The 26214-nt window shown below is 35.6% G+C and overlaps 1 protein-coding gene across 3 annotated transcripts in view; it reads right to left on the bottom strand.

The window, feature by feature from the left end:
• The window catches only part of ADAM10 (ADAM metallopeptidase domain 10), a 135460-nt gene that overhangs the window by 28668 nt on the left and 80578 nt on the right, over positions 1–26214 (bottom strand). For all 3 annotated transcript variants that reach the window (XM_036107032.2, XM_078079275.1, XM_036107034.2), the window contains exons 6-9: positions 17252–17401; positions 14184–14276; positions 10974–11157; positions 2929–3092 (exon numbers count right to left, since the gene is read on the bottom strand). In XM_036107032.2, coding sequence (XP_035962925.1) covers positions 2929–3092; positions 10974–11157; positions 14184–14276; positions 17252–17401 — 591 coding nt within the window. The remainder of the gene's footprint in view (positions 1–2928; positions 3093–10973; positions 11158–14183; positions 14277–17251; positions 17402–26214) is intronic.

Here is a 26214-nt window from a genome sequence, read left to right as displayed (position 1 = left end):
CATCAGGGAAATACAAATCAAAACCACAATGAGAGGGGCGCCTGGGTGGCTCAGTTGGTTAAGCCACTGCCTTCAGCTCAGGTCATGATCCCAGGGTCCTAGGATCGAGCCCCGCATCGGGCTCCTTGCTTAGCAAGGAGCCTGCTTCTCCCTCTCCCTTTGCCTGCCACTCCCACTGCTTGTGCTCTCTCTATGTCAAATACATAAATAAAATCTTAAAAAAAAAAAAAAAAGAAAAAAACCACAATGAGATACCACCTCACACCAGTCAGAATGGCTAAAAATTAACAAGTCAGGAAATGACAGATACTGATGAGGATGCAGAGAAAGGGGAACCCTCCTACACTGTTGGTGGGAATGCACACTGGTGCAGCCATTCTGGAAAACAGTATGGAGGTTCCTCAAAAAGTTGAAAATAGAGCTACCCTACAACCCAGCAATTACACTACTGGGTATTTACCCCAAAGATACAAATGTAGTGATCCGAAGGGGCACCTGTACCCCAATGTTTATAGCAGCAATGTCCACAATAGCCAAACTATGGAAAGAGCCCAGATGTCCCTTGACAGATGAATGGATAAAGATGTGAAATGAAATCTAGCCACTTGCAATGATATGGATGGAACTAGAGAGTATTATGCTAAGCAAAATAAGTCAATCAGAGAAAGACAATTATCATATGATCCCGCTCATATGTGGAATTTAAGAAATAAAACAGAGGATCATAGGGGAAGAGAGGAAAAAATAAAACAAGACAAAATCAGAGAGAAAGACAAACCATAAGAGACTCTTAATCACAGGAAACAAACAGAGTTGCTGGAGGAGAGCGGGGTAGAGGGATGGGGTAACTGGGTGATAGATATTAAGGAGGGCACGAGATGTAATGAGCACTGGGTATTACATAAGACTGATGAATCACAGACCTGTACCTCTGAAACCAATAATACATTATGTGTTAATTTTAAAAAATAAATAAATAAAATATAAATAGAAGAAAAAAATTGGGGAGGCCCTAGACTAAAGGACACAGGAGTAGCTGAAGGGTACTACAACTCCCCTAGTAAGGGTTGGAATCAAGGGGACTGAGAGAGAAAAGAGAACATTTACTTGCCCTTGAAAAAACAAACTAACCATAAGCAATAGTTCTCTGCTCATCTCTACAATTTCAATTACTCTTTTAAGAACAGATCACATAGTGTGGGTTGCCTGGGTGGCTCAGTCAGTTAAGCATCTGCCTTTGGCTCAGGTCATGATCCTTGGGTCTTGGGATCAAGCCCCACGTCAGGCTCCCTGCTCAACGGGGAGTCTGCTTCTCCCTCTCCTTCGCTCATGCTCACGCTCTCTCTCAAATAAATAAATAAATAAAACAGATCACATAATGTACATCTGCTGCAAAGAGAAACTGCTTTCAAAGTTTTGAACCTCTAATAAGAAAAAAAATGTATTGAGCTCAAGAACAAAACAAACAAAAGATCACAAAAGCAGTTCAAGAGGCAGAGACATTAAACACATTTTAAATAGTTTATCCAAGAACATTAATAATCTATCAATTTCTGATAGGGACTTAGAAGAAGAAGGACTTGCAACTTTAGTGAGATGGCACTTCCATTTTACAAAATGGGAGAAAATTAGAGAAGTGCATTTGAGGATTTTAAGCTCCAACTATATAATATTTTTCTAAACTCATGAAAATTTCCATTTTTACAAGTGATATGGTACAAGTAAAATTAATGCACATAGCTGTCAAATGATATTTTCCCAAATTTGTTATTTAATAAGCCCTACCGACTATCTTTCAGTATTTTGTATTTCTGTGTGCATCAATCTTTAGGTCACTTGAAAATCAATATGATGGACTGAGTACTAAATGACACCAAAGAATTGTTAATTTTGTCAGGTATCATAACCACATTAGGGTTATGTAAGGAAATGTCTAATTTTTTAGGGATGTATACTGAAATATGTAAGGGTGAATAAATTTGCTTCTAATACCTTACAAAAAGAAAGAAACACACAGAAAGGAGATGTGGCAACATCTTGATAACTGTTGAATCTGAATCAGCAGTTGGCAAACCGGAGCCCAACAGCCCATTTTTATATGGCCTAAGCTAAGAATGGTTTTCCATGCTTAAAGGATTGTAAAAACAACAAAGAAAAATATGCAACAGAGACCAAATGTTACCTCCAAAACTTAGAATGTTTACTAGCAGGCTCTTTATAGAAAAAGTTTACTGACTCCTATTCTAGATAATGGGCATGTAAGAATTTATTGCACTATTTTTCTCAACTTCTGTGTACGTTAAAGTATGAAAAATTTTGAGTATCACACTGAAAAATTTTAAAATATCAATCCACAATAGAGAAAGACAAATCTAACAAACCCTGATAATGCTTTAACAGAAACCAAGCAAAAAAACCACTTCACAGTTTGCTAACATTCAAAATGTACTTTAAACAATGAAAAGTGAGGGGAGCCTGGGTGGCTCAGTTGGTTGAGCATCCCACTTTTTATTTCGGCTCAGGTCACAATCTCAGGGTCGTGAGATTGAGACCCAGGTAGGGCTCCACACTGTGGGTGGAGCCTGTTTAAGATTCTCTCCCTCTCCCTCTGCCCTTCCCCCTGCTGGTGGGCACTGTTCTAGGACTAGCAGACAGAGAAGTGAATGAAAAGTTCCTTGCCTTCATAGAATCCTGCATTGTTATGCTTACTTTTCTTATTTGACTTGCAAATATTCTATCTTCCTCCCTTTCAGTAGTGTCAAGTACATTCCTTTGTTCCAATATATAAAAACTAAACAGTCAACTATACTTCAATTAAAGAAAAAACAACTAAACATCCATATGTACTTGTATTCAATGTAAACAAACAAATCACTCAACATAAAATTTAGTAACTTTAAAAAAATCTTATAATTAGGCAATACTTACTGGAGATCCAAAGTTATGTCCAACTTCATGAGCAAAAGTAATGTGAGAGACTTTGGGGGGTACATGAGACCCATAGTTCTGAACAGTAATAATTCCAGTGTTTAAGGACTTCTTCTTACCATCTGAATACAGCTTACTTTTTTCACATATTCCTCCAGAGCTTCCTAATTCAGAACAAAAGATGGCTAAATTAGCATTTATTTACCCCCCAAAATAACTTTCTAATATATACTATATTAAATTAAAACATTTTATATATCCCACACATATCAAATACTCAAAAGTGTCTTTTGTCCAAGATTAGGAAGTCATTTCAAATAAGTTTGAATGGTACACATAAAGAAACTCCCAGGACTTCGTACAAGGCCCTTAAGAGAATGTTTTTCATAAGCAAAATATTCCCTAATTTTTGCTCCCATTAATTTAGCAAAACAAAAGTTTCTGTTAAATTTGAATATACCCGTATTTACACAAAGCCTATACCTTCTCTTAAAAAAAAGAAAGAAAAAAAAAACATTTAATTTAAATGAAAGTTGAACAAAATATTCTCAAGTAGATTCTGAGAAAGTCACTTCCACAAATAATAGTAGTGATGCACAGGAGTACATGATTCACCATCTTGAGAGGCAATATACATATATTTTTTTAAAAAGAAAATCATTAGTGGTTGCAAGAGATTGGCAAGGAAGTAGGGGGATAGAGAGAGATTTGTAAAAGGGTACAAATTTCCAATTATAAAATGAGTAAGGTCTAAGTATCTAATGTATAACATGATGACTATAGTTGATAACACTGTATTGTATAAAATGAAATTTGCAAAGAGAGTAAAACTGAAACATTCTCACCAAAAATAAATAATATGTGAGGTGATAGATGTGTTAACTCAATGGGGGGAATCCTTTCAGAATGTACATGAATATCACATCATTATGTTGTACACTTGAGGTATCTTACAATTTTGTCAGTTATACTTCAATAAAGCGGGGGGGGGGGGGGGGGGAGAAATACATCCAGTGGGCAAGAAATGGGGAGTGGGAGAAAAGGAAGGATAGAAGATGTATGGAAGAGGAAGAAAGCAATGTGGAAAAATGTTGACTGATTAATCTATCAGGAGTTCACTATACTATTCCTGCAACTTTTCAGCAGGTTTGAAATTTTTTTCAAAATAAGTTCAAAAAGCTGAATTATGATTTTCCAATGTGTCTTGAGAATACTTTCAAATTGTAAAAGAAAACCTATAACACTACTTCTATTATACATATTAAATCACTTTGTAGTTCACCTGTTCCATAATAGTAACTTTCCAAAATAGCCTAATGCCAAAATGAAAGTACTTGTACATCTAAAGGCAGTTAATATAAGAAATTAAAAAAAGAACAATGGGAAAATCAGAAACTGGCTGGCCAACGCTTGTCTGTATGTACACTGTACTGAGAACACAGTTCTTTTAATAACTCTGTTAAAGACTCTTAGTGAGAATTCTTTAGTTTACATTCACATGTAAAGTGTTTCTCTCTTTGATTTTTTTAATTAAAATACAATCAAATTTTAGGATATTCTGATAACTGATCAAATTACTTCAAATTAGCTTTCTATATGCAAAATTACAACCAAGTTATTAAGCCATTAAAAAATCTAATGTTTATAATCCCTGATAAAGCATATAATAGAAGGCAATTTAAAATAGATTTGCAAGAATGGCATGACACTACAATTGCTACCATTCATTTTAACATTAGAAAGTAAATTTAACAGGGACACCAGGGTGGCTCAGTCAGTTAAGTGTCTGCCTTTGGCTCAGGTCATGATCCCAGAATCCCAAGACCGAGCCCCACATCAGGCTCCGCACTCAGTGGGCAGTCTGCTTCTCCCTCTGACCCTACCCCCCTCTTGGGCTCTCTCTCACTCTCTCTCTCTCTCTCTCATAAATAAATTTAACACAAATTGAATATAAATTTGAATTACTGTTATGATTTAGGAAGCTAAAATAACAACCTCCACAGAAAAGTAAACTGAAAGACTGAGCCATATGCAGATTTTAACCAGCACAAGATGGAGAACCTTTATGATATTCAGAACTTACTACCTTTTCTACAAAGAAAACTGACAGCAAATGATTTATGAATATTTAATACATTTTCTTATGCAACTTCTACTTTTGGAGATGAGTCCTAAGGATTGTATCACTACTTCTAGAAATTAGAAAAGATATGAATAAGCACTCTGTAATAGTTTTAAACAAATAGTAAATTAATATCCTGCCTTAATGAAGATCTATCATATGCAAATTGGTCCAATGCAGTACTGTCAAACTTGAATTAAGCACAAAAGACTCCACACTGTAAATCTCTATCAGTTAAAAAAAGGAAAAAATAAATAGCATGTATTAAAAACTCTGATAATATATTTTTCTATATTTTTAAGGTCTATACAGTTTAAGGGAAGATCAGACATAAATTTGAATGTACTCTTCTGAAATATAGTCTTTGTAATTTTACATCATGTTTAACGTCTTAGTAAATGCTTTTGGTTTTAATGTGTATCACTTACAGAAAAGTTTAATATTTGTTACAAACTAATAACATATGTTAAAATAACTCAATTATACAGAAAAAATACGACTATATTTAATTTTATAAGTTATGGTTTAATTTCTTCTCGGCAGTAGTGCACTAATTTTTTTTAATTCCAATATAGTTAACAAAGTGTTACATTAGTTTCAGGTGTACAATATAGTGATTCAACAATTCCTTACATTACCCAGTGCTAAGTTATGGTTTAATTTTTTACAAAACAATGCAACTAGTTCTGATGTGCCAGAAACTCCATCAGTGATATCATATATACCTATAGCTAAACCACAGCTCAAGTTCAGTAACTGCTTTATATTATACATTTAAAATTTTACTACATGTAGTCATCATTACAAAATACAAATTGTGAATAATAATGAGAAGGGTAAAATTTTTTTATTTTGAGTTAAAAGCTATTACTGATGGATAGATGGCTCAATAACCAACAAAGAAGGATAATGACATTTTTTTTATCTACAGTACAGCCTGAGAGCTAAAATCACAGAATATCACTCCTAAACTTTAAAACAGACCCCCACCCCAGGCCCCAAATTAGAAAAACTACAGGATAATATAACATAATACCCTGACAGAGCCCACAAGTACAGTTTTGATGTGAGCAGGCCTAAACACTTAAAACTTAACAGTAGCATACTGATCATGCAATATTAATCTGAGCAATAATTTTGAACCAGACAATAATAGTTCCAATCCCCAACAGGTTATCAGGAAATGTCCTAGGGCATTTCTTTGTCTTTCATGTCTGGAGAGCGGCATTCACAAGTAATAGGGAGGGACGAGAGATGTTAAACATCCTGCATGGAACAATCCAGACTGCACAAAATGCCAGTATTAACTGTCCTGTTGTAATATTCTAATGATGTAAATCTCCCAGCCTTATAATTAGACTTTTAAACAACATGTTAAGAATTTGATAGGCTGTGGGTTATCTTGAGAACCCTAAGTTGAGCTCTGTATGCCCTTAAATCCTAATATGTAAAATCAAACTAAAATTTCTAAACTAAGAAAAACAGAAGAGACTATTGCTAACAATTGAAATGTCTCAAAAAATGTTCTTCACAAATGGTCAGAGGAATACCAAATGGTTCAGGATTAACTACGGAGATGAATTCCAGAGCTAGCCTTACTCAGTGGCTTGCCCAAACTGAGACTATGTTCATTAGGATAACATTAAGAAGGATAATATATGAACAGAATGCACCTTAATATATTAAAAAAAAAAAAAATGGCCCCTCTCAAAAGGCATGTTGGAAGGGTGCCACAAATGAAGTAAAATAAAAAGATTATCTAATATAAGGAATTTACTTAGTTAAGGAATCAAAGCTTCAGTCTCTAAATTAAATGATAAGAGGCTACCTGCTTAACAGAGAACTGTGCTCATACAAAGAAAAGTTTAAAGAAATCTTGTCAGATTCATAATCAACAATGACTTTGTTTGGAAGACCAGACTCCCTTTTTTTGACTCCCTTCCAATCCCTGTATAATCAAATGGGAGCGTCCAAGCCAGCCCAGTTCACTAGTTGTTTCCACTAATTATGGAGTTGGGCAGGAGGTGCTGTTTTCCTGATTAAAGAAACCCAAGGCAGTACCCAACTACAGTATGATATTAAATAAGAAAAGTAGTGTAACAAGACTTAAAAACAAGAAACCTACTATTCAAATGTTTCAACTTTTACTGCTTTTCCCAGCTTAACTGAGTCAGTGAAGACTATAGCTAATAATTTGAGTAATATTCTGTGAAAATTAACATCACAACAAAACCCTCCACACCACCATCTATTTGTAGTAAAATATCTGCAGAATTAAATGAAACTAAGCTAAATAATACAACAAAATCAAAATTAATTAGGCCAAATAAAAATGAAAAAACTAAGAAACAGTAACAGATCACAAGCTGAACAGATCAGCTATGAAATGGTACTTTTTAATAAACAGATAACCACAAAAATTACTAAGATCTGTAAACAGAAATGTGGTCTCAAAAAAGGACAAAGAGAGAAGAAATTACAATGAAAAATAGACACAGTGAAGCAAAATGATTTACCTAAATTTAGAGAGAACAGACAGAACCCAGTCCCCTAGCTCCCAAAACAGTGCTCTTCCCATTATGCCATGACAATTACCCAAAATGATGTCTAAATATTAAAGAGTAGAATTCTTTTATAACTCCCCTTCCAAAAAAATGGATTCCAACAATACAAAACCTCTACTAAGATGCAGGAAACATTTCAACTTCTTATCAGAAACATCTTAGAGCAAGCTAGGATATTATAGTATATAATACTTAGTAGAATAACTACCAAATGCACTGAACCTAGAGTCAAAAGGTCTAGACTCTGGGTTCTGTGTGATTCTGGGTCAGTCACAAAGTCTCTAAATCCAAGTTTCTTCACCTGCAGAATGGAGGTAATAATACCTACACCTCAGAAGGGTACTGAAATAATCAATAAAACCAATTATATATTTTTCCCTATAAAAAGATACAATGTTGGGTGCCTGAGTGGCTCAGTTGGTTAAGCGTTTGCCTTAGGCTCAGGTCATGATCTCAGGGTCCTGGGATCGAGCCCCATGCTCAGCTCAAGCTCCCTCTCTCTTTGCCCCTCACCCTGCTTGTGCACTCTCTCTCTCTCAAATAAATAAATAAAAATCTTTTTAAAAAACACAATGTGAATCAAATATAAAACTCAGTTCAGGTAGTCAAAGGGCAAAGGGAAGAGGAGAAAACCATCAATGTCATGTTAAGGCAGGTACCCTATACTAGAAAAAGCTGGCTCAAAAGAACAAAGATCAGGGTGCCTGGGTGGCTCACAGTTGGTTAAGCATCTACCTTTGGCTCAGGTCATGATCCCAGGGTCCTGGGATGGAGCCCCACATCGGGCTCCCTGCTCAGTGAGGAGTCTGCTTCTGCCCCACTCCCCACCTCCCTGCTTGTGCTCTCTGCTCTTTCTTGGGCTCTCTCTCAAATAAAATATTGGGGGAAAAAAAAAAAGAACAAAGATCCCTTCTCTTTTCCTCCCTGGTCCCCATTCTTCTGTCTCTCCCTAGCCCCTTTCCAACAGCTCTTAGAAAAAGGCTTCTAAGAACTGGAGTTGGGGGTTTAACATAGAGTAAAGGAAGAGGGTATCAGATGAAGAACCTATGACAAAAATACAAGTCATATGTTCGACTTTCAGTTGAGAACTTTGCCCGCTGCTGTTCAGTAAAATGAGCAGCACCACAAATGGTGGTCCAAATATCAAAATAACTAGATATAAAGGCTAATTGTCCTCCAAACCCATTACCCTAATTTAATCATGAGAAAAACATCAAAGAGACTGCAACAGAGGGGCATCCCACAACATACTTGACCAGTACTCCTCAAAATTGTCAAGAATCATCAAAAGCAAAAAGTCCAAGAAACTCTAATAGTCAAGAAAAGATTAAAGAGACATGATAACTAAATGTAATGTGGTATCTTGGATGAGATCCTAGAACAAAAAAGAGACCTTAGGTAAAAACTAAAAAATTTGAATCAACTACGAACGTCAGTTAACAATAATGAAACTATAGGTTTGTTAATTGTAACAAATGTACCATACTAATACAAGCTGTTAATAATATGTATGGGTGGGGTGTACATGAATTCTCTATACTATTTGCTCAATTTTTCTCTGAATCTAAAACTATCCTAAAAATACAGTCTATTTTTGCATCTATAGACATGAGGCTATCTGAAGATTTTAAAAAACTGACCAAGCTCCTTCAGGAGCATTACATTCCTAATGAACAAAAGTCTGAAGCTGAAAATGTAAAACAGTTTCTGGTTTGAAATCATCCAATCACTTGCCCAGAAGCCATTCTATGAGTAAGTTTCCTTAGAGACAAAAATATGAATATGGTAGTCCTCAAACTTGAATGTGAATCAGAATCAGCTGGAAGCCTTGTTCAACCAAAGACTGTTGCGCTTTACACCTAGAGTTTCTGATTCAGTAGACTTGGGTGGGGTCCATGAATTTGCATTTCTAACAAGTTCCCAGGTGATGCTGATGTTATAGTTAAGGAACACACTTTGAAAATACAGTAATTTAGTATACTAATGTAATTTACAACAAAGAATCAAATGAACCCTTGAATTTTCACAGTACTTACTAATGAATAAGTAGAAGAAACCATAAACTTTATAATAAATCATCGAACTTATTCAAGAAGGGGAAAAGAAATTTCAGAATATATAAGTTATAAAACGTAAAATTATCATAGAAAAGAGTGAGATTATACAATCTCCTGACAATGCAAGTAACACAAAACCAGGACAGATCAACCTAAGAGACAAATATAAATCTCCAAAAATACTGTACTATGATATATATAGTTCATGACATAAATTTGCACCTTAATGACATCATGAAAATGTGGAAGAAAAACAAAAGAAGCTTTGAAAATTGTGAAAGTAATATTCATTGCTGGCTTTAAAAATAAAGCAAGAAATATAAAAGCTAAAATATACTACTACTTAAGATGTTAAAATATACATCACAGATCAAACAATAAACTAATTAAAGAACAGGAATAGAAAAGCTTCCCTTACCCTGCATAAAGCATTCTATCTTTTAAAAAGATAGAAATGATACATCAGAAGAAAGAGATATTACCATATATAGCTCAAAAGATAACAGACTACTGATCAAACTCTATATGGCAAAATTTATATTCAAAGAGTCTGGGATTGTTTCTACCCAATCTTTCAACTAATAAATTTGTGTTTCTCTAAACTAGGTTCCTAAATTTATTAGACTGTAAATTATAGTCCCCCTACCCCCACTGTAAGGGGAAGGGGATTATCCTATCCCAGCTTTGCTAGTGACAACAGTTTCCATGGCTAAGGCAAAGACCCCAGCAGAGTTTGGGCCCAGGTGGTGAGGTTAGTGGAGCTGGGGGTACTGGGGCCTCCTGCTTCCATCTCTTTTCAGGCAAAACTTACCTTTTGTTAAAATAAAGGCTATAAATAAAATAATAATAAGGGCAGTCTTTCTTTTCTACCTACTGCTTCTGACTGGGGTTTCTCTGCTCTCTATCTCATTGCAGAACAGAAGCAAGAACATAGTTTTCCCCTTTTAATTCTAAGGACCTCTTTCCCAGAAAAATATTTTTTTAAATTAATAACATTAATTTCTATGAAAAAATTAGTATTTCATGTTTTCAGAAATAAGTACCACTTTTTCCTCATGAAATTATTTCAGCCACTGAATGTACCAAATGTCAGGCTATCTCCCTGTTAGTACTCATTTCAAAATAAAAAGCTACTCCACCTATTTTTCTACTTACACTATGCTTATGACTCTTGCCTAACTCAAGCTCTTTAAACTAAAATATTGTACAGGCATCAGTTTCTACTATACTTTTATAAAATTCAATGTGCCCTGAAAATTGCTTGTTTCAAGTATTAAGCCAAGACATAGTTGGATAAACTACCTGAAGGTGCTCCAACCCAAGCCAGACCAAGAACACCATCATCAAAATCTCGGTCTGTGAAGACATAGGCCAAACAGTAGTCATCATGATTCTGCTCAGAATTCAATTCCAGAAACTTCTCCACACCAATATTTGGGAAACGGAAGGGATTTGTAGAGTCCTTTTCATCAGCAGTTGTGTTGATCTAAAATCCAAGACAACTATTTAAATAGGCAATTAATGTTAGCAGAGCCTATGTGTAAAGTCTTTGCTCACCTTCTGCATCCGCCTGGACAATATGCTTGGAACCCAAGGGAAATCAGGCCTGAATTAAGGCTTCTACAATTGTTCCCACTGCCCCCATCCCTGAGCTGCTCATAGAAGCCAAAAAGAAAAAAAAGAAAAAAAGGAAAAAAGAAAGGCTGAGTAGGAGAATTAAAATTGAGTATGTTAAAAATTTCTGGGCAAGTATCGACCAAATTTCTAAACAATGAACACTTGGGATGGAAAAACAAGTTCTGCTTTCAAAACTTCTAATAAAGGAAGTACAGTTTCTCAAATTTAATCATGTGAGCAAGTCTCTTTCAGTACTAATCTCCTGTACATGGTGCAAAGTATAAGGATATAAACCCCTAAATTTTAGCTAATTACTGGAACATGAAATTGATATCAAACCCAAGACCGTCAATTCAACAGCCAAATCATTTCCTTGGTTCTGCTTGCCTAAAATCATAGCAGTCAAGCCCAACAAAACGCAAGTTCAATTTTTTTCCCTGAATGTGGGCAAGAATTTTTTTTTTACTCCCCATTCTCTTCTCTCACTGTATCAAGCTCAGTTCCTCCAGAATGTTTCTTTTGATACTTAGCTACTTGATACTAGTGCAGGTTCCTCCTTCACAATCTGAAGAATAATCAGTTCTACTGAACTGATTCTACTTGTTCTACTAAACAGAAACTTCTTTTATTAGCCTCTGCCTCCTTTCAGAGACCCCTGCCTGTCCTCTGAAGTTCTAGAACAATTTGGCTTTCCCCAAGTAAGTCAGAAAATTACATATACAACTGTTGATACAGAATAAAAAGGGATATGCATGAAAGTAAACATTTTTTTAAAAGGCAGTCCTCAGTCTATTGAAAATGTTAGTAGTAAAGGGAGGATATAACAGTTGATAAAATGAGAACTGCAGGTCTTTCTAGGTTCCACACCCTTCAGTAAAACCAAGAGGCTCAGAAGCAGGATCACAAAAACACTACTGCGGGCAACTGCTTAAGGACAGATTTATGGTTTATCTATTAACAACTAAAAACAATCAGTAGTGGTCATCTAACACAAAAAAATCCAAAAGCAATTACACTATATATTAAAAATAGCCCATGCTTAGAGACATGCTATAGATGGCTTTTTCCCACTAAATAGTGAAATGAAATTCCTTGAGATTTTTATAATATTGGCTACAAATAAAAATTGTATCTAAGTTGTAGTTACCTATATTAAAAATGAGATAATAATATTTAAATGTTTACTGATATAAATTTCAAATTAATGGGTCAGAAGAAAGCTTCAGATGAGATTTAGTTAAAAGCTTGAAAACAACCAAATGCCACACTATCCATTCATATACGTGCATTTCTTCATAATGCAAATCACTGTACTAAAAAAAAATGCTTCACTATAATTTGTTCTGGTATTCTTTACTTTTCACTAGCTTGCATTTTATTGCTTTGCCAACTAAACAATAATTATTATCACTTTTACTTGCTCATTTAAGGACTTCAGTTACTCTCAAAATACATGAAAGCAACTGATTATGAACAATTCTTATATTGTTTATCTACAAACCACATTTCACCTTAAACTCCAATTTAACATTTAATCATATTACTAAGGACCATCTTTAACTATGCTATTAAATATATAACATGCATGAACAAAAACTATGAATTAGTCAATCATATTTTAAGAAAATTAGGAGCACAAATATAAAGAAACCTTATGGCAAATACTTCTGTAAAATGATTTTTTTTTTTTAAACTCAAGCTATTTATCTAGCTTATCAATTCAGATTCTTAAAAGCCTATACACATAGAAAGAATTCACATTTGGAAAATTTATTAAACAACCCAATTTTTTTTTTTAAAGATTTTATTTATTTATTTGAGAGAGAGAATGAGAGACTAGTGAGCATGAGAGGGAAGAGGATCAGAGGGAGAAGCAGACCCCCCGCTGAGGGACTCGATCCCGGGACTCCAGGATCATGACCTGAGCTGAAGGCAATCGCTTAACCAACTGAGCCACCCAGGCGCCCAAACAACCCAATTTTGTTAGTAATTTAATATCTACTTATTTAAATTTATAACATTAAAATTAATCATCAGTGAACCTGTGGCTCTAGGTGAGCATTTCTCAAAATGTGTTTTACAGTTCTTTGGACTCTCAGTTGACATCAATACAGAAAAGGTTCCCTGGTCAAATTAGTTTTGAAAATTATGAGTTTCTCTCCTGAAGGACTTATCAAAATTTGAGATCTGTTAGTGTGTACTATGAATTTACAAGAAGAGAGCATAGTACTAAGTGTTTTTCCAACTTCCAATTTTATTTAACCATTCTATCTATCCTTCCCTCCTCTAGAGCACCAAATGGGACACACACTGAAAAATACTGCACAAGGCAAATCTTTAAAAACTGGGAAATGACAGGGCGCCTGGATGGCTCAGTTGGTTAAGCAACTGCCTTCGGCTCAGGTCATAATCCCAGAGTCCCGGGATCACGTCCTGCGTTGGGCTCCCTGCTTAGTGGGGAGTCTGCTTTTCCCTCTGACCCTCCCCCATCTTGTGCTCTCTCTCTCTCAAATAAATAAAATCTTAAAAAAAAAAAAAAACACCTGGGAAATGATAAGAGGGGTGCGGAATGTCAAGTACTCTATCTGTAGTTCTTGAGAGACTAGGGCTTTCTAACTGGCATGTTAATCAGATAGAATACAGGATGACTACCTCTTTTGCAGTCCAGATTAAAGCCCTATAGATTTCATTTTTAAATGATAAACCTAGTATCCCTGTGTGTGTCTCTGTGTGCGTCTGCACGTATTGTGTAAAAGCCAAGAGTAAAGACAAACGATCAGCAAAACAATTTAAACTATTAATGCATAAAAATGAAGTAAAAAGCATTTTTCTTTTTATAAACACGGTCCTTATTGTTTCTCTTTCTTAAAGTTCTGAACTATTGAAATTCCTTACTCTTATTCGTTTCACCATGAAACTGATGTTACGGATTCCAGAGAAGTCTGTAGTCTGGTAAATCGTATCAATCGCTTTAACATGACTGGATATCTATAGATTTAAAAAAAGAAGAACATTTTAGAGGCAATATTAAAATGTGAATAAGGCTGTGAGTTTCCATTTTCTGAATCAAGAATGTTCCACCACACTCAAATTTTAAAATGTCTACATCATATATTGGATGAAAAGATGAAATAGATTAGTGAGCTAGGGCTAAGAGGGAAGATTCTGTACCTTTTCCAGACTCTTCTCCAGCCAGAAACAAACATCACTCTTACTTCAATCATATAAAACTTTGTTTCCTCAGTCAATCTTGCAATGTCAGACCTCCGTGCCTTTTCACATGCTATTTCCTTATGCTTAGAGTATCTTTATCCATCAGATTCAGTTCAAACATTTCCTGTAAGAACTTCCCTGATAGGGGTGCCTGGGTGGCTCAGTGGGTTAAGTGTCTGACTCTTGATTTCAGCTCAGGTCATAATCTCGGGGTCGTGGGATCGGGCCCCCACATCAGGCTCTGCCCTGGGCGTGGAGCCTGCTTGGGATTCGCTCTCTCCCTCTGCCCACTCCCGTGCCCCACTCCCGCTCTCTCGTACTCTCTCCCTCCAAAAAAAACAAAAACAAAAAACTTCCCTGATAATGTCAGGATATTCAGTCATTCTCTGACTTTAGTCTTTCTATTGCTGCACTAGTACACATAATCTTTAAGTTTTGTTGACCACTTATTATATACTAGGCACTGTTTTAGGTGCTGGGGATACAACGGTGAAAAACAGAAAAGGTCCCTATAAATTTACAAAGATTTATTCTAGATGGTGATGGGAGAGAGGAAGTAATGCAAATATAAATAAGATACATTAAGATTTGCTAAATTCTAGGGCACCTGGGTGGCTCAGTTGGTTAAGCGTTTGCCTTCGGCTCAGGTCATGCTCCCAGGGTCCTGGGATTGAGTCCCACATCAGGCTCCCCTTCTCTGCAGGAAGCCTGCTTCTCCCTCTCCCTCTGCCTGCCACTCCCTGTTTGTGCTCTCTCTCTCTCCCTCTCTGTCAAATAAATAAATAAAATCTTTAAAAAAAAAAAAGATCTGCTAAATTCTAGGAGGAAATTAAACATGGTGATAGAACATAAGGGGATTCTCTATTTACCTAGCTGACTCCCAACTAAACTCTCTGGCTTCTAAACCACTTTCCCATCTTCATTTATAAAAAGCATTCTTGCTACAGTTTATGTAAAAACATGTACATATTCTTTTAAAATTATTTTCAAAGAAATTACATAAACTTAAGATAGTCAAATAGAAGCATTAACAATAATTTCAAAAGTAGCCCAGGCTGCCAAACTGATAAAAGTTCTAACAGTGCTGACAAGGTCCATTATAAATTCATGCTATTGAACCTCAGCTTGGCTTGGTAATCCCTTACCCAATTGTTTCTACTCCATTCCCAATGGTGGTAGTTCAAACATTCCTCCACAGATGATTATACTTCATACTTTACTGAGACTTCATCTTGACTTCCCTCCCTCTTTACCTTCAAATTTTTCTATATTCATCCATTTCTATCTTCCTCAAAGGGTAATTCTTCCTTAAAAGGAAACTTTTCTTTATTCTCATCCCAATCCTTACTGGACCTTCAAGAACACTGTTCCCTATCAATTTTTCTTTCTCTTATATCTTACATTGCTTTTCTATTGGATCACTTCCCTCTTCCTACCAACTTCCTCATTTATTCTCTGTCCTCCTTTCACCCCATATTACTTCTAAGTCGCCATATTTGTTTCTGTTTTTCACATTTCTTAAAACCTTCACTGCTTTGGCCAACCCATTTATTACTGTTTGCAATGTTTTCACCCTCACAACTCTATCAGCTTAAAACTCATCAATAATCTTCTAGTAAATAAAAACCAGCTACCTTTTGTAGTCATTTTTTTTCAGTATTATTGAGGTATAATTGACAAATAAAACTGTTAAGATGTTTAAAGTGTACATCTTGATGATTTGATATAATCTTGATTTGATGTGATATATACATATATACATGTGAAAGGACCCCCGCCCCCATCTAGCACTGTAGTCATTCTCTTTGATCTTTCTGCAATATGACACTGTTAGCCATGCATTTGGTTTTGAAACTTGTTTCTTCCTTGGCTAATTCCATTTAATCTCCTACCTGTTTTACTATTACGTTTTACCCCATAGCTTCTCTTCCTCATCCTTTTCACTATATACAGATATTATCCCCCAGTTTCTTCCCTTTTAATTTCATTCTCTCCCATTACTTCAACTCCATCTTTTGTATCCTTAAATTCTATGCAGAAAGCTTAAGGTTAGGCTAACTTCTCCCAAGCTCCAGCTCTACATTTTCAATATCCTAAGGAATGACCACTTGGCTCTTAAACACATCTAAAATTAAGCTCATCACCACCATCAAAATGAGTTCACCATTTATACTAGTGGGACCTACATTCTCTTAGTCTCAAATCAAATTTGGAGCCAAAATGCATTATCAAACTGTCACTGGGAATCTTCAACAGAAAGGATATTTTGAAGAGTCTCTCCAAAAACTTTTTACTTTAATAAGGGTGAGAAGACAAAAAACACAAATAGCACAACTCTGAAAGTGCTGAGTACAAAACAAAAATAAAAACAAAAACAAAAAACAAAAAACAGGTGCTAAGTACAATGGGAATACAGAACAGAAATTAAATACTTCTCATTGGAATGATTCCTCTATTCTTCCCTCCTTTAGGACCACAGCTGAAAATTTCACCCTCTTTTCAAAGCTAAGCTCCAATGTCATCATCTTCACGAAATCATTTTCTTACACCTGTTTTGGAGGATTCTAAAATATCCTACCTGGTCTTTTAGTCATCTGTGTACTTATCCTACATATTTTATAATTATTGAAAATATGTTTTTTTTTTTTTTCCAAAAAAGGGATATGCCTTAACTTTTAATTCTTAGAGGAAAACAGAGGTGTAATGAAACAGTATGAGAACTCCTAAAATAGTAGCAAAATTATAAATACCTGGGCAATCACAGCTTCTCGTGTTCCATAATATTTAAAGAACAGATGATCAGTCTGAATATAAAGCTGACAAGTATTTCTTTCAGCTGAAGTTGTACGTTTTTTCCTCAGGTGTTCTGGACCATTAACAGCATGTTCTTCTTGAGGTGTCTATATGTCAAAAAAAGTCATTCTGATAATTAGTATGCTTCACTATTATTATAAATTTACATAGCTAAGAACACACATTATGTAGACTTTCATATTCTATTTTATTATGGAACACCACAGGTATTCCCCCACACCGTTAAAAATTCTTCATAAACCTCGCTTTCAGCCTCATAACATTCCACTGTATAGATGATCTGTAATTTATTCAAGCAATTCTTTCAAACATTTTCAAAACCTACCTTTTAATATGTAATCATTTAAATATAAAGCAAGTCTTATAGTTGTTTATAGTACTTTGATATCCTCTTCTATCTCCCTCTAATACTCAATCTATTACCGAGCGCTGTCAGATCGATCCCCTAAATACCTAGGGAATATGCCCATTAACTCTGGCGCCCGCACATCAGCCCAAGCTACCATCACTTACTACCTAGAATACTGCAATAATAGCAATGTAATCCATCCATATCCACTACTGGCCTTCACTCTATTCTCCATACTGTATGCAATCTTTTCAAAATGCAAATTTGCAAATATTACCCACGTGTACAATAGATTTCAAGGCTTCCTCCTGCTCTAAGGATAAAGCCCTAAATCCTTTACATGTGCCACCAAATCAGCATTGCAGTCTCTGCTTACCTGCCCAGTTTCTTCTCATTCTATATTATTTCAAAGAGAGAGACTATCTACCACAGAACTCAACTCTTGCTCTCTGTGCTACACTAAACAGGCCTTCTTTCCAATCCTCCAGCATCGTCTGTCTCCTGACGCAGTCTCTGCACACACTACCATTGTCTCTCCTGACCTAGCTAACTTCTCTCTTCAGACTTAGCAAAGGTCAATTTATCCATCATACCACCTCACGGAACCATATTCCCATGTCCCTTACATAGTGCGACTTTAGTTTATTATGTGGTGATTGGTTTAATTTCTGTCCCTAGCCCACCATCATTACTTCAACCACTAGAATATGAGCTCCAGAAAGAAGAAACTACCTCTGTGTTTGCTTCTCGATATACTGCTATCACCTAACACAGACTTGGCAGGCAAACAGTAGATATTCAGTATGTATTTGTTTAAAGAATTAGCACTGCTATTGAACCCAAGCACTTAAACATTTGCTGACATCTAAGAGCTCCATTTTAAGTGAATTTTGATGACACAGTAATGAAGAATTCAAATTAAATTAGATTTTAAGCCACAATTCCAAATTTACACTCACATTTTATACTTTCCTTCTCCCTTGACAACTCCATGTTTGTTCTCTCAGTTACTGCCTTCATTTTACCTTTATTTATTTTCATTGAGTACAGCATTCTAGGATGGCAATTACTCAGTTTCAGCACACTGCACTGTCTTCTGTTTTCAACAGTCTCCAATGAAAAATGAGCTGTCATTTCAACTGCTGCTTCTTTGAAGGTGACTGGACTTTTATTATTGGTTGCTTTTAAGAGTATATATCTTTTGGTTCTTAGACTTTTCTAATAATATGCTAGGGTGTTACTTTCATTGGAAAGTATTTATCCTACTCTAATTGCAGGGTTTACCAAATTTGTTGATATCCTCCATCATATTTGGAAAACTTTCTGCCATATCTGTCCCTATTTCACTCTCACTTTTTTCCCCCTGAGATATCAATTATACATATGCTAGACCTTTTTAAGGAATCCCTTCTCTCTTATATCTTTTTTGTATTTTTCTATCCTTTTGTTTCTTAGTGGTTCACTGTTTTCTTATGATATACCATCCAGCTCTAAACCCATCAAATTCTTAATTTCTGCTGTTATACTTTTCAATTCTAGAATTTTCATCAGGCTCTTTTTTTTCATTTTCAGTTTTCTGCTATAATTTTAAATTCCATCTTTATGTATTTGACCATGTTGAAGTCTGTATCTGATCATTTCATTATCTGGAAAACTTTAGGTTGTTTACATGTCTGGCATCCCAGCTAGAATGTAAGCTCTCTGAGGGTGTATACTCTGTGTCATTTATTCTTGTATCACTGATGTTTAATATACAATAGTTTTTCTCCTCTTGTTCTTCCATCATGTTGTCTTGTTTGTTCATATGCTTATTATTTTTAACTGAGTGCCAGACAACGTAATTGAAAAACCTCAGATACAATTTTAGGCTTCAGGTGATGATACCTTTCTCAAGACAAGATTTATTTTTTCTTCTGGCAATCAGTTAGGCTTGATGCACTAGTAATCCTAGATCACCTTACTCTAATTAGACATTAAGCAGCTGTGATACAGAATTTTAATCCCTGTGACAGAAGGAGTTAGGACATTTTTTGACTCATGCTTACTCCCAGGGAGTAGCCCTTCAAGATCCCAACCTAAAGCCCTTCTGAGAAGGCCGTAAGTACTATTTTTATCCTTAGCCTCAAGAATCTGCGGAGTTCTACTCAGCTTCTCAGTCTCTCAGCTACCTTATCGGGAACTAGAAGATACACCTGGAGAAAAGATGCCCCAAAGGCCATGCTCACTTGTCTAGGCATTCTCATATTTTCCTAAGATCCAGCCCCATAATTCCTCACAGCCTTGCTCTCTCTCCAATGCCTCCAAACGCACACACAAACATGCACATGCAGACACACATATAAACATACACATAGGTACTTTTAAATATTTATATTTAAAAGATTTATGGGGCGCCTGAGTGGCTCAGTCGGTTAAGCGTCTGCCTTTGGCTCAGGTCATGATCCCAGGGTCCTGGGATTGAGCCCCACGTCGGGCTCCCTGCTCGGCGGGAGGCATGCTTCTCCCTCTCCCACTCCCCCTAGCTTGTGTTCCCTCTCTCGCTGTCACTCTGTCGGATAAATAAAATCTTTAAAAAAAAAAAAATTGTATTTCGGGGTGCCTGTGTGGCTCAGCCCCACATCTGGCTCCCTGCTCAGCAGGGAGTCTGCTTCTCCCTCTTCCTCTGGCCCTCCCACCAGCTCGTGCTCGTGCGTGCACACACGCGCACGCTCTCTCTCAAATAAATAAAATCTTTTAACCAAAAGAAAATTTTATATTTTGAGGCCAGGTTGGTTTTTATTAGCTGTTCTAAACAGGAAAAGGATTACTCTATTTCTTGAAAACAATTCCTTATTAGTTTTATGTATTGTGAATACTGTCTCAAAGTTTGTAACTATCTTTGCTTTAAGGTGTCTTTTACTCTTAATTTTCATAGAGTGAAATATATCCAATTTTTTATAGTTAAAAGATTTTATGTCATATTCAAAGTATTTCTCTACCCCAAAATCCAAAATATTTTTTAATACCTTTTCAAATGCTTTGCCCATTTTTTAACTGGAGCTCATGCATTTTTTTTAAGTTAAAATAGTTCTTTGTATATTCTGGAGAAGTTTTTGTCAGATGTACTGCTGACATTTTTGCACAGTCTCTGGCTTTTTACATTTTCTTTTTTTTTTTTCATTTTTTTTATTATGTTATGTTAATCACCATACATTACATCATTAGTTTTTGATTGGCTTTTTACATTTTCTTAACTGTGTCTTTTGAGATTTTAATTTGACAGAGTCCAGTTGATTAAATTTTGTTGGGTATTTTTGTATCCTAAAAAATTGTTGCCTATGCCAAAGTGACATTTTTTTTTTCTATATGGATATCCAATTAATTATGCCAGTACCATTTGTCACACTGCTCTTTCTCGGGACTTTTGTGAAAATCAACTGACCCTATGGACACTCTCCTTAGGTCAAGAGGACACTATCTTGACTACTGTGGCTTAAAATCAAAATCCTCTAGCTTTGTTCTTTTTTGAAAATTCTTTTGGCTATTCTAGGTTCTTTACATTTCAGCCTAACTATGAGAATCAGTTTATCAATTACTAGATAAATCCCCATTGAGATTTCGATAGGGGTTGCACTGACTGACTCTACAGAACAATTTGGGGAAAACTGAAAATTTGGGGAAAACTGACATACTGAGTCTTCCAAACAATAAACACAGTATATTTCTGCATTTATTTAGACAGTTAATTTTTCTTGGCAATGTTTTACAGCATTCATATTATGTCTTGTGCATATTTTATTAAATTTATTCTAAGTATTTTATATTCTTAATGATATTTTTAGAGGGTTTTTTTAAATTTCATTTTCTAAATGTTCATTGGTATTTTATAAAATACGAATGATTTTTTTCATACTGACTTTGTATCTATCCTATATCCTTGGTAAATTTACTTATTAATTTTATACCTTTTCCTAGATTCATTAGGATTTTCTAAGCATACTCTCAATGTCACCTACAAATAAATGCAGTTTATTTCCTTTACAATCTGTATGCCTTTCATTTCTTTTTCTTGCCTGATTATGCTATGATCATGATGTGTTATCTTCTTTTATATATTGCTGAGTTTGACTTGTTAATATTTTGTTTAAGAAATTTTGCATATATATTTCTAAGGTATATTGGCTTGTAGTTTAGTTTTCCTATAATGTCTTTGTCTGGTGTGGGCATCAGGGTAATGCTGCTCTGACAGAATGTGTTAAGAAGTTTTCCGTTCTCCTTTATTTTCTTAAGAGCTTTGTATAAGATTGGTATTTTTTTCTTTCTTAAATGCTTAGACTTCTATTGTGAAATGGTATCTGGGCTTGAACACTCCTTGATGGAAAATTATTAAGTATCAATCTAATATCATCATATACACACCTACTATTCTATTTCTGTTTTTCTTAATTTGTATCTGTAAAGGAATTTGCCCATTAAATTGGCTGTTAAATTTATTGGCTCAATGTGCTCAAAATTTAAACTACTTATGTGTGTAGTAATATCCCCTTTCATTCCTGGTACTGTTAATTTGTGGTTTCTCTTTATTTCTTGATCAGACTAGCTGGAAGTTTATCAGTTAATCTTTTCTATTGATTTCCTCTTGTTTTTATATCATTGATATCTCTCTTACTTGTTACTTGATTCCTTCTATTTACTTGGAGTTTAATTTGTACTTCCCGGTCTAGCTTTTTAAGGTGGAAGCTTATGTGACTGATTTCTAGAACTTTCTTCTTTTCTAATATGATCATTTAAACTTCACATTCTTTGTTGTTAGCAAATGTTTCCTGTGCACTCTTCACTTCTTTGTATAGATTTAAATTTCCATCTGGTTTCCATCCTTTTTCTAACCAAAGAACATCCTTTAACTTTCCTTGCATTAAATTTTCTTTCAGTGATTATTCAGCTTAAGCTGAATCTAACAAATTTTATTATTTTGTGTTTTTGTTATTCACTTCAAAATAGTTCCCAACTGCATTATTTGATGTGACATAATTTCTAAAAATTTCAGAATTTTCCAGGTTTTTTGTTACTGATTTCTAATTCAATTTCCTTAACACCCAAGAACTTATTCTATATAATTTCAATCCTTTTGAACGTATTGAGACTTCTTTTATAGCCTAGCATATGCTAGCAAATGTTCATGCACACTTGAAAAGAATGTAGATCTGCTACTTTTGAGTGGAGAGCTCTATAAATGTCAATTAGGTCAGGTTGGTTCAGAGTGGTGTTCAAGTGTCCTATATCCTAACTGGTTTTCTGTCTACTTGCTCTATCAACGTATCAGTCAACTTCTCTACTCAGAAATAAGTGTACCTCCAACTATAATTTGTAGATTTTTCCACTTATCCTTCCAGTTTTGTCAGTTTTTGCTTAATGTATTGCACAGCTCTATTACTAACTGCATTATTAACTAACATTTAGGATTATTTCTCCATGATAAAGTAAAAGGTCCCTCCTTGTCCACAGTAATATTCTGTGAACTGATACACATTCTTTAATATTAATATGGTCACTCTAACATTCTTATGATTGGCATTTTATGATACATGCTTTACCATTCTTTTAAACTATCTGTGTCTTTACATTAAACTGCATTTCTTTTAGCAAGGAAATTGAAGCAGTAATCAAAAATCTCCCAACAAACAAGAGTCCAGGACCGGATGGTTTCCCAGGGGAATTCTACCAAACATGTAAAGAAGAATTAATACCTATTCTTCTGAAGCTGTTTCAAAACATAGAAATGGAAGGAAAACTTCCAAACTCTTTCTATGAGGCCAGCACCACCTTGATCCCCAAACAAGACAAAGACCCCACCAAAAAGGAGAATTACAGACCAATATCCCTGATGAACATGGATGCAAAAATTCTCACCAAAATACTAGCCAACAGGATCCAACAGTACATTAAAAGGATTATTCACCAAGACTAAGTGGGATTTATCCCTGGGCTGCAAGGGTGGTTCAACATCCGCAAATCAATCAACATAATACACTACATTAATAAAAGAAAGGACAAGAACTGTATGATCCTCTCAATAGATGTAGGAAAAGCATATGACGAAGTACAGCATCCTTTCTTGATTAAAACTCTTCACAGTGTAGGGTCAGAGGGAACATACTTCAATATCATAAAAGCCATATATGAAAAGCCAACAGTGAATATCATTCTCATTGGGGAAAAACTAAGAGCTTTCCCTTTAAGCTCAGGAACACGGCAGGGATGTCCACTATCATCACTGTTGTTCAACATAGTACTAGAAGTCCTAGCCTCAGACAACAAAAGAAATAAAAGGCATTCAAATCCGCAAAGAAGTCAAACCCTCACTCTTTGCAAATGACATGATACTTCATGTGGAAAACCCTAAAATTGCTAAAACTTATACAGGAATTCAGCAACATGGCAGGAAATAAAATCAATGCACAAAAACCAATTGCATTTCTATACACCAACAACGAGACAGAAGAAAGAGAAATTAAGGAGTCGATTCCATTTACAATTGCACCAAAAACCCTAAGATACCTAGGAATAAACCTAACCAAAGAAGCAAAGGATCTGTACTCAGAAAACTATAGAACACTCATGAAAGAAACAGAGGAAGACACAAAGAAATGGAAAAATGTTCCATGCTCATGGATTGGAAGAACAAATATTGTTAAAATGTCTATGCTACCTACGGCAATCTATACATTCAACGCAATCCCTATCAAAATACCATCAACTTGGGGTGCCTGGGTAGCTCAGTCAGTTAAGCATCTGCCTTTGGCTCAGGTCATGACCCCAGGGTCCTGGGATAGAGCCCCACCTTGGGCTCCCTGCTCAGCAGGGAGTCTGCTTCTCCCTCTTCCTCTGCTGCTCCCCCTCCTTGTGCTCTCTCACTTGCACTCTCTCTCTCAAATAAATAAATAAAATCTTCAAAAAAAATACCATCAACTTTTTTCACAGAGCTAGAACAAATAATCCTAAAACTTGTATGGAACCAGAAAAGACCCCAAATAGCCAAAGGAATGCTGAAAAAGAAAACCAAAGCTGGTGGCATCACAATTCCAGACTTCAAGCTCTATTACAAAGCTTGTAATCATCAAGACAGTACGGTACTGACACAAAAACAGACACATAGATCAATGGAACAGAACAGAGAACCAAGAAATGGACCCTCAAGTCTATGGTCAACTAATCTTCAACAAAGCAGGAAAGAATATCCAAAGGAAAAAAGGTTCTTCAACAAATGGTGCTGGGAAAATTGGACAGCCACATGCCAAAGAATGAAACTGGACCACTTCCTTACACCACACACAAAAATAGACTCAAAATGGATGAAAGACCTAAATGTGAGACAAGAATCCCATCAAAATGCTAGAGAACACAGGCAGCAACCTCTGTCACCTTGGCCGCAGCAACTTCTTGCTAGACAGGTCTGCAAAGGCAAGGGAAACAAAAGGCAAAAACGAACTATTGGGACTTCATCAAGATAAAAAGCTTTTGCATAGCAAAGGAAACAGTCAACAAAACCAAAAGACAACCAACAGATTGGGAGAAGGTATTTGCAAATGTCTTATCAGATAAAGGGCTAGTATCCAAAATCTATAAAAAACTTATCAAACTCAACACCCAAAGAACAAATAATCCAATCAAGAAATGGGCAGAAGACAAGAACAGACATTTCTCCAAAGACGACATACGAATGGCCAACAGACACATAAATAATTGCTCAACATCACTTGGCATCAGGGAAATACAAATCAAAAGCACAATGAGATACCACCTCACAGCAGTCAGAATGGCTAAAATTAACAAGTCAGGAAACAACAGGTGTTGGTGAGAATGCAGAGAAAGGGGAACCCTCTTAACACTGCTGGTGGGAATGCAAGCTGGTACAGCCACTCTGGAAAACAGTATGGAGGCTCCTCAAAAAGTTGAAAATAGAGCTACCCTACAATCCAGCAATTGCACTACTGGGTATTTACCCCAACGATTATGGCAGCAATGTCCACAATAGCCAAACTATAGAAAGAGTCAAGATGTCCACTGACATCTGAATGGATAAAGAAGATGTGATATACAATGGTGTATATATATGCATGTGTGTGTATATAATGGTGTATATATATGTATGTACGTGTGCGTATACATATACACGTACGTATATATGCATACACACACGCGCGCACACAATGGGATACTACTCAGCCATCAAAAAAATGAAATCTTGCCATTTGCAACTATGTGGACGGAACTAGAGTGTATTATGTGAAACAAAATAAGTCAATCAGAGAAAGGCAATTATCATATTATCTTCCTCATATGTGGAATTTAAGAACCAAAATGGAGGATCATAGGGGAAGAGAGGAAAAAAATCAAACAAGATGAAATCAGAGAGGGAGACAAACCATAAGACACTCTTAATCATAGGAAACAAACTGAAGGTTGCTGGAGGGGAAGGGGTGGGGGAATGGAATAACTGGGTGATGGACATTAAGGAGGGCATGTGATGTAATGAACACTGGTATTATATAAGACTGATGAATCACTGAC

This window comes from Halichoerus grypus, chromosome 8 (genome assembly GCF_964656455.1).
Source record: "Halichoerus grypus chromosome 8, mHalGry1.hap1.1, whole genome shotgun sequence".
NCBI lineage: Eukaryota > Metazoa > Chordata > Mammalia > Carnivora > Phocidae > Halichoerus > Halichoerus grypus.
This window is presented reverse-complemented; position numbering and strand designations above follow the sequence as displayed.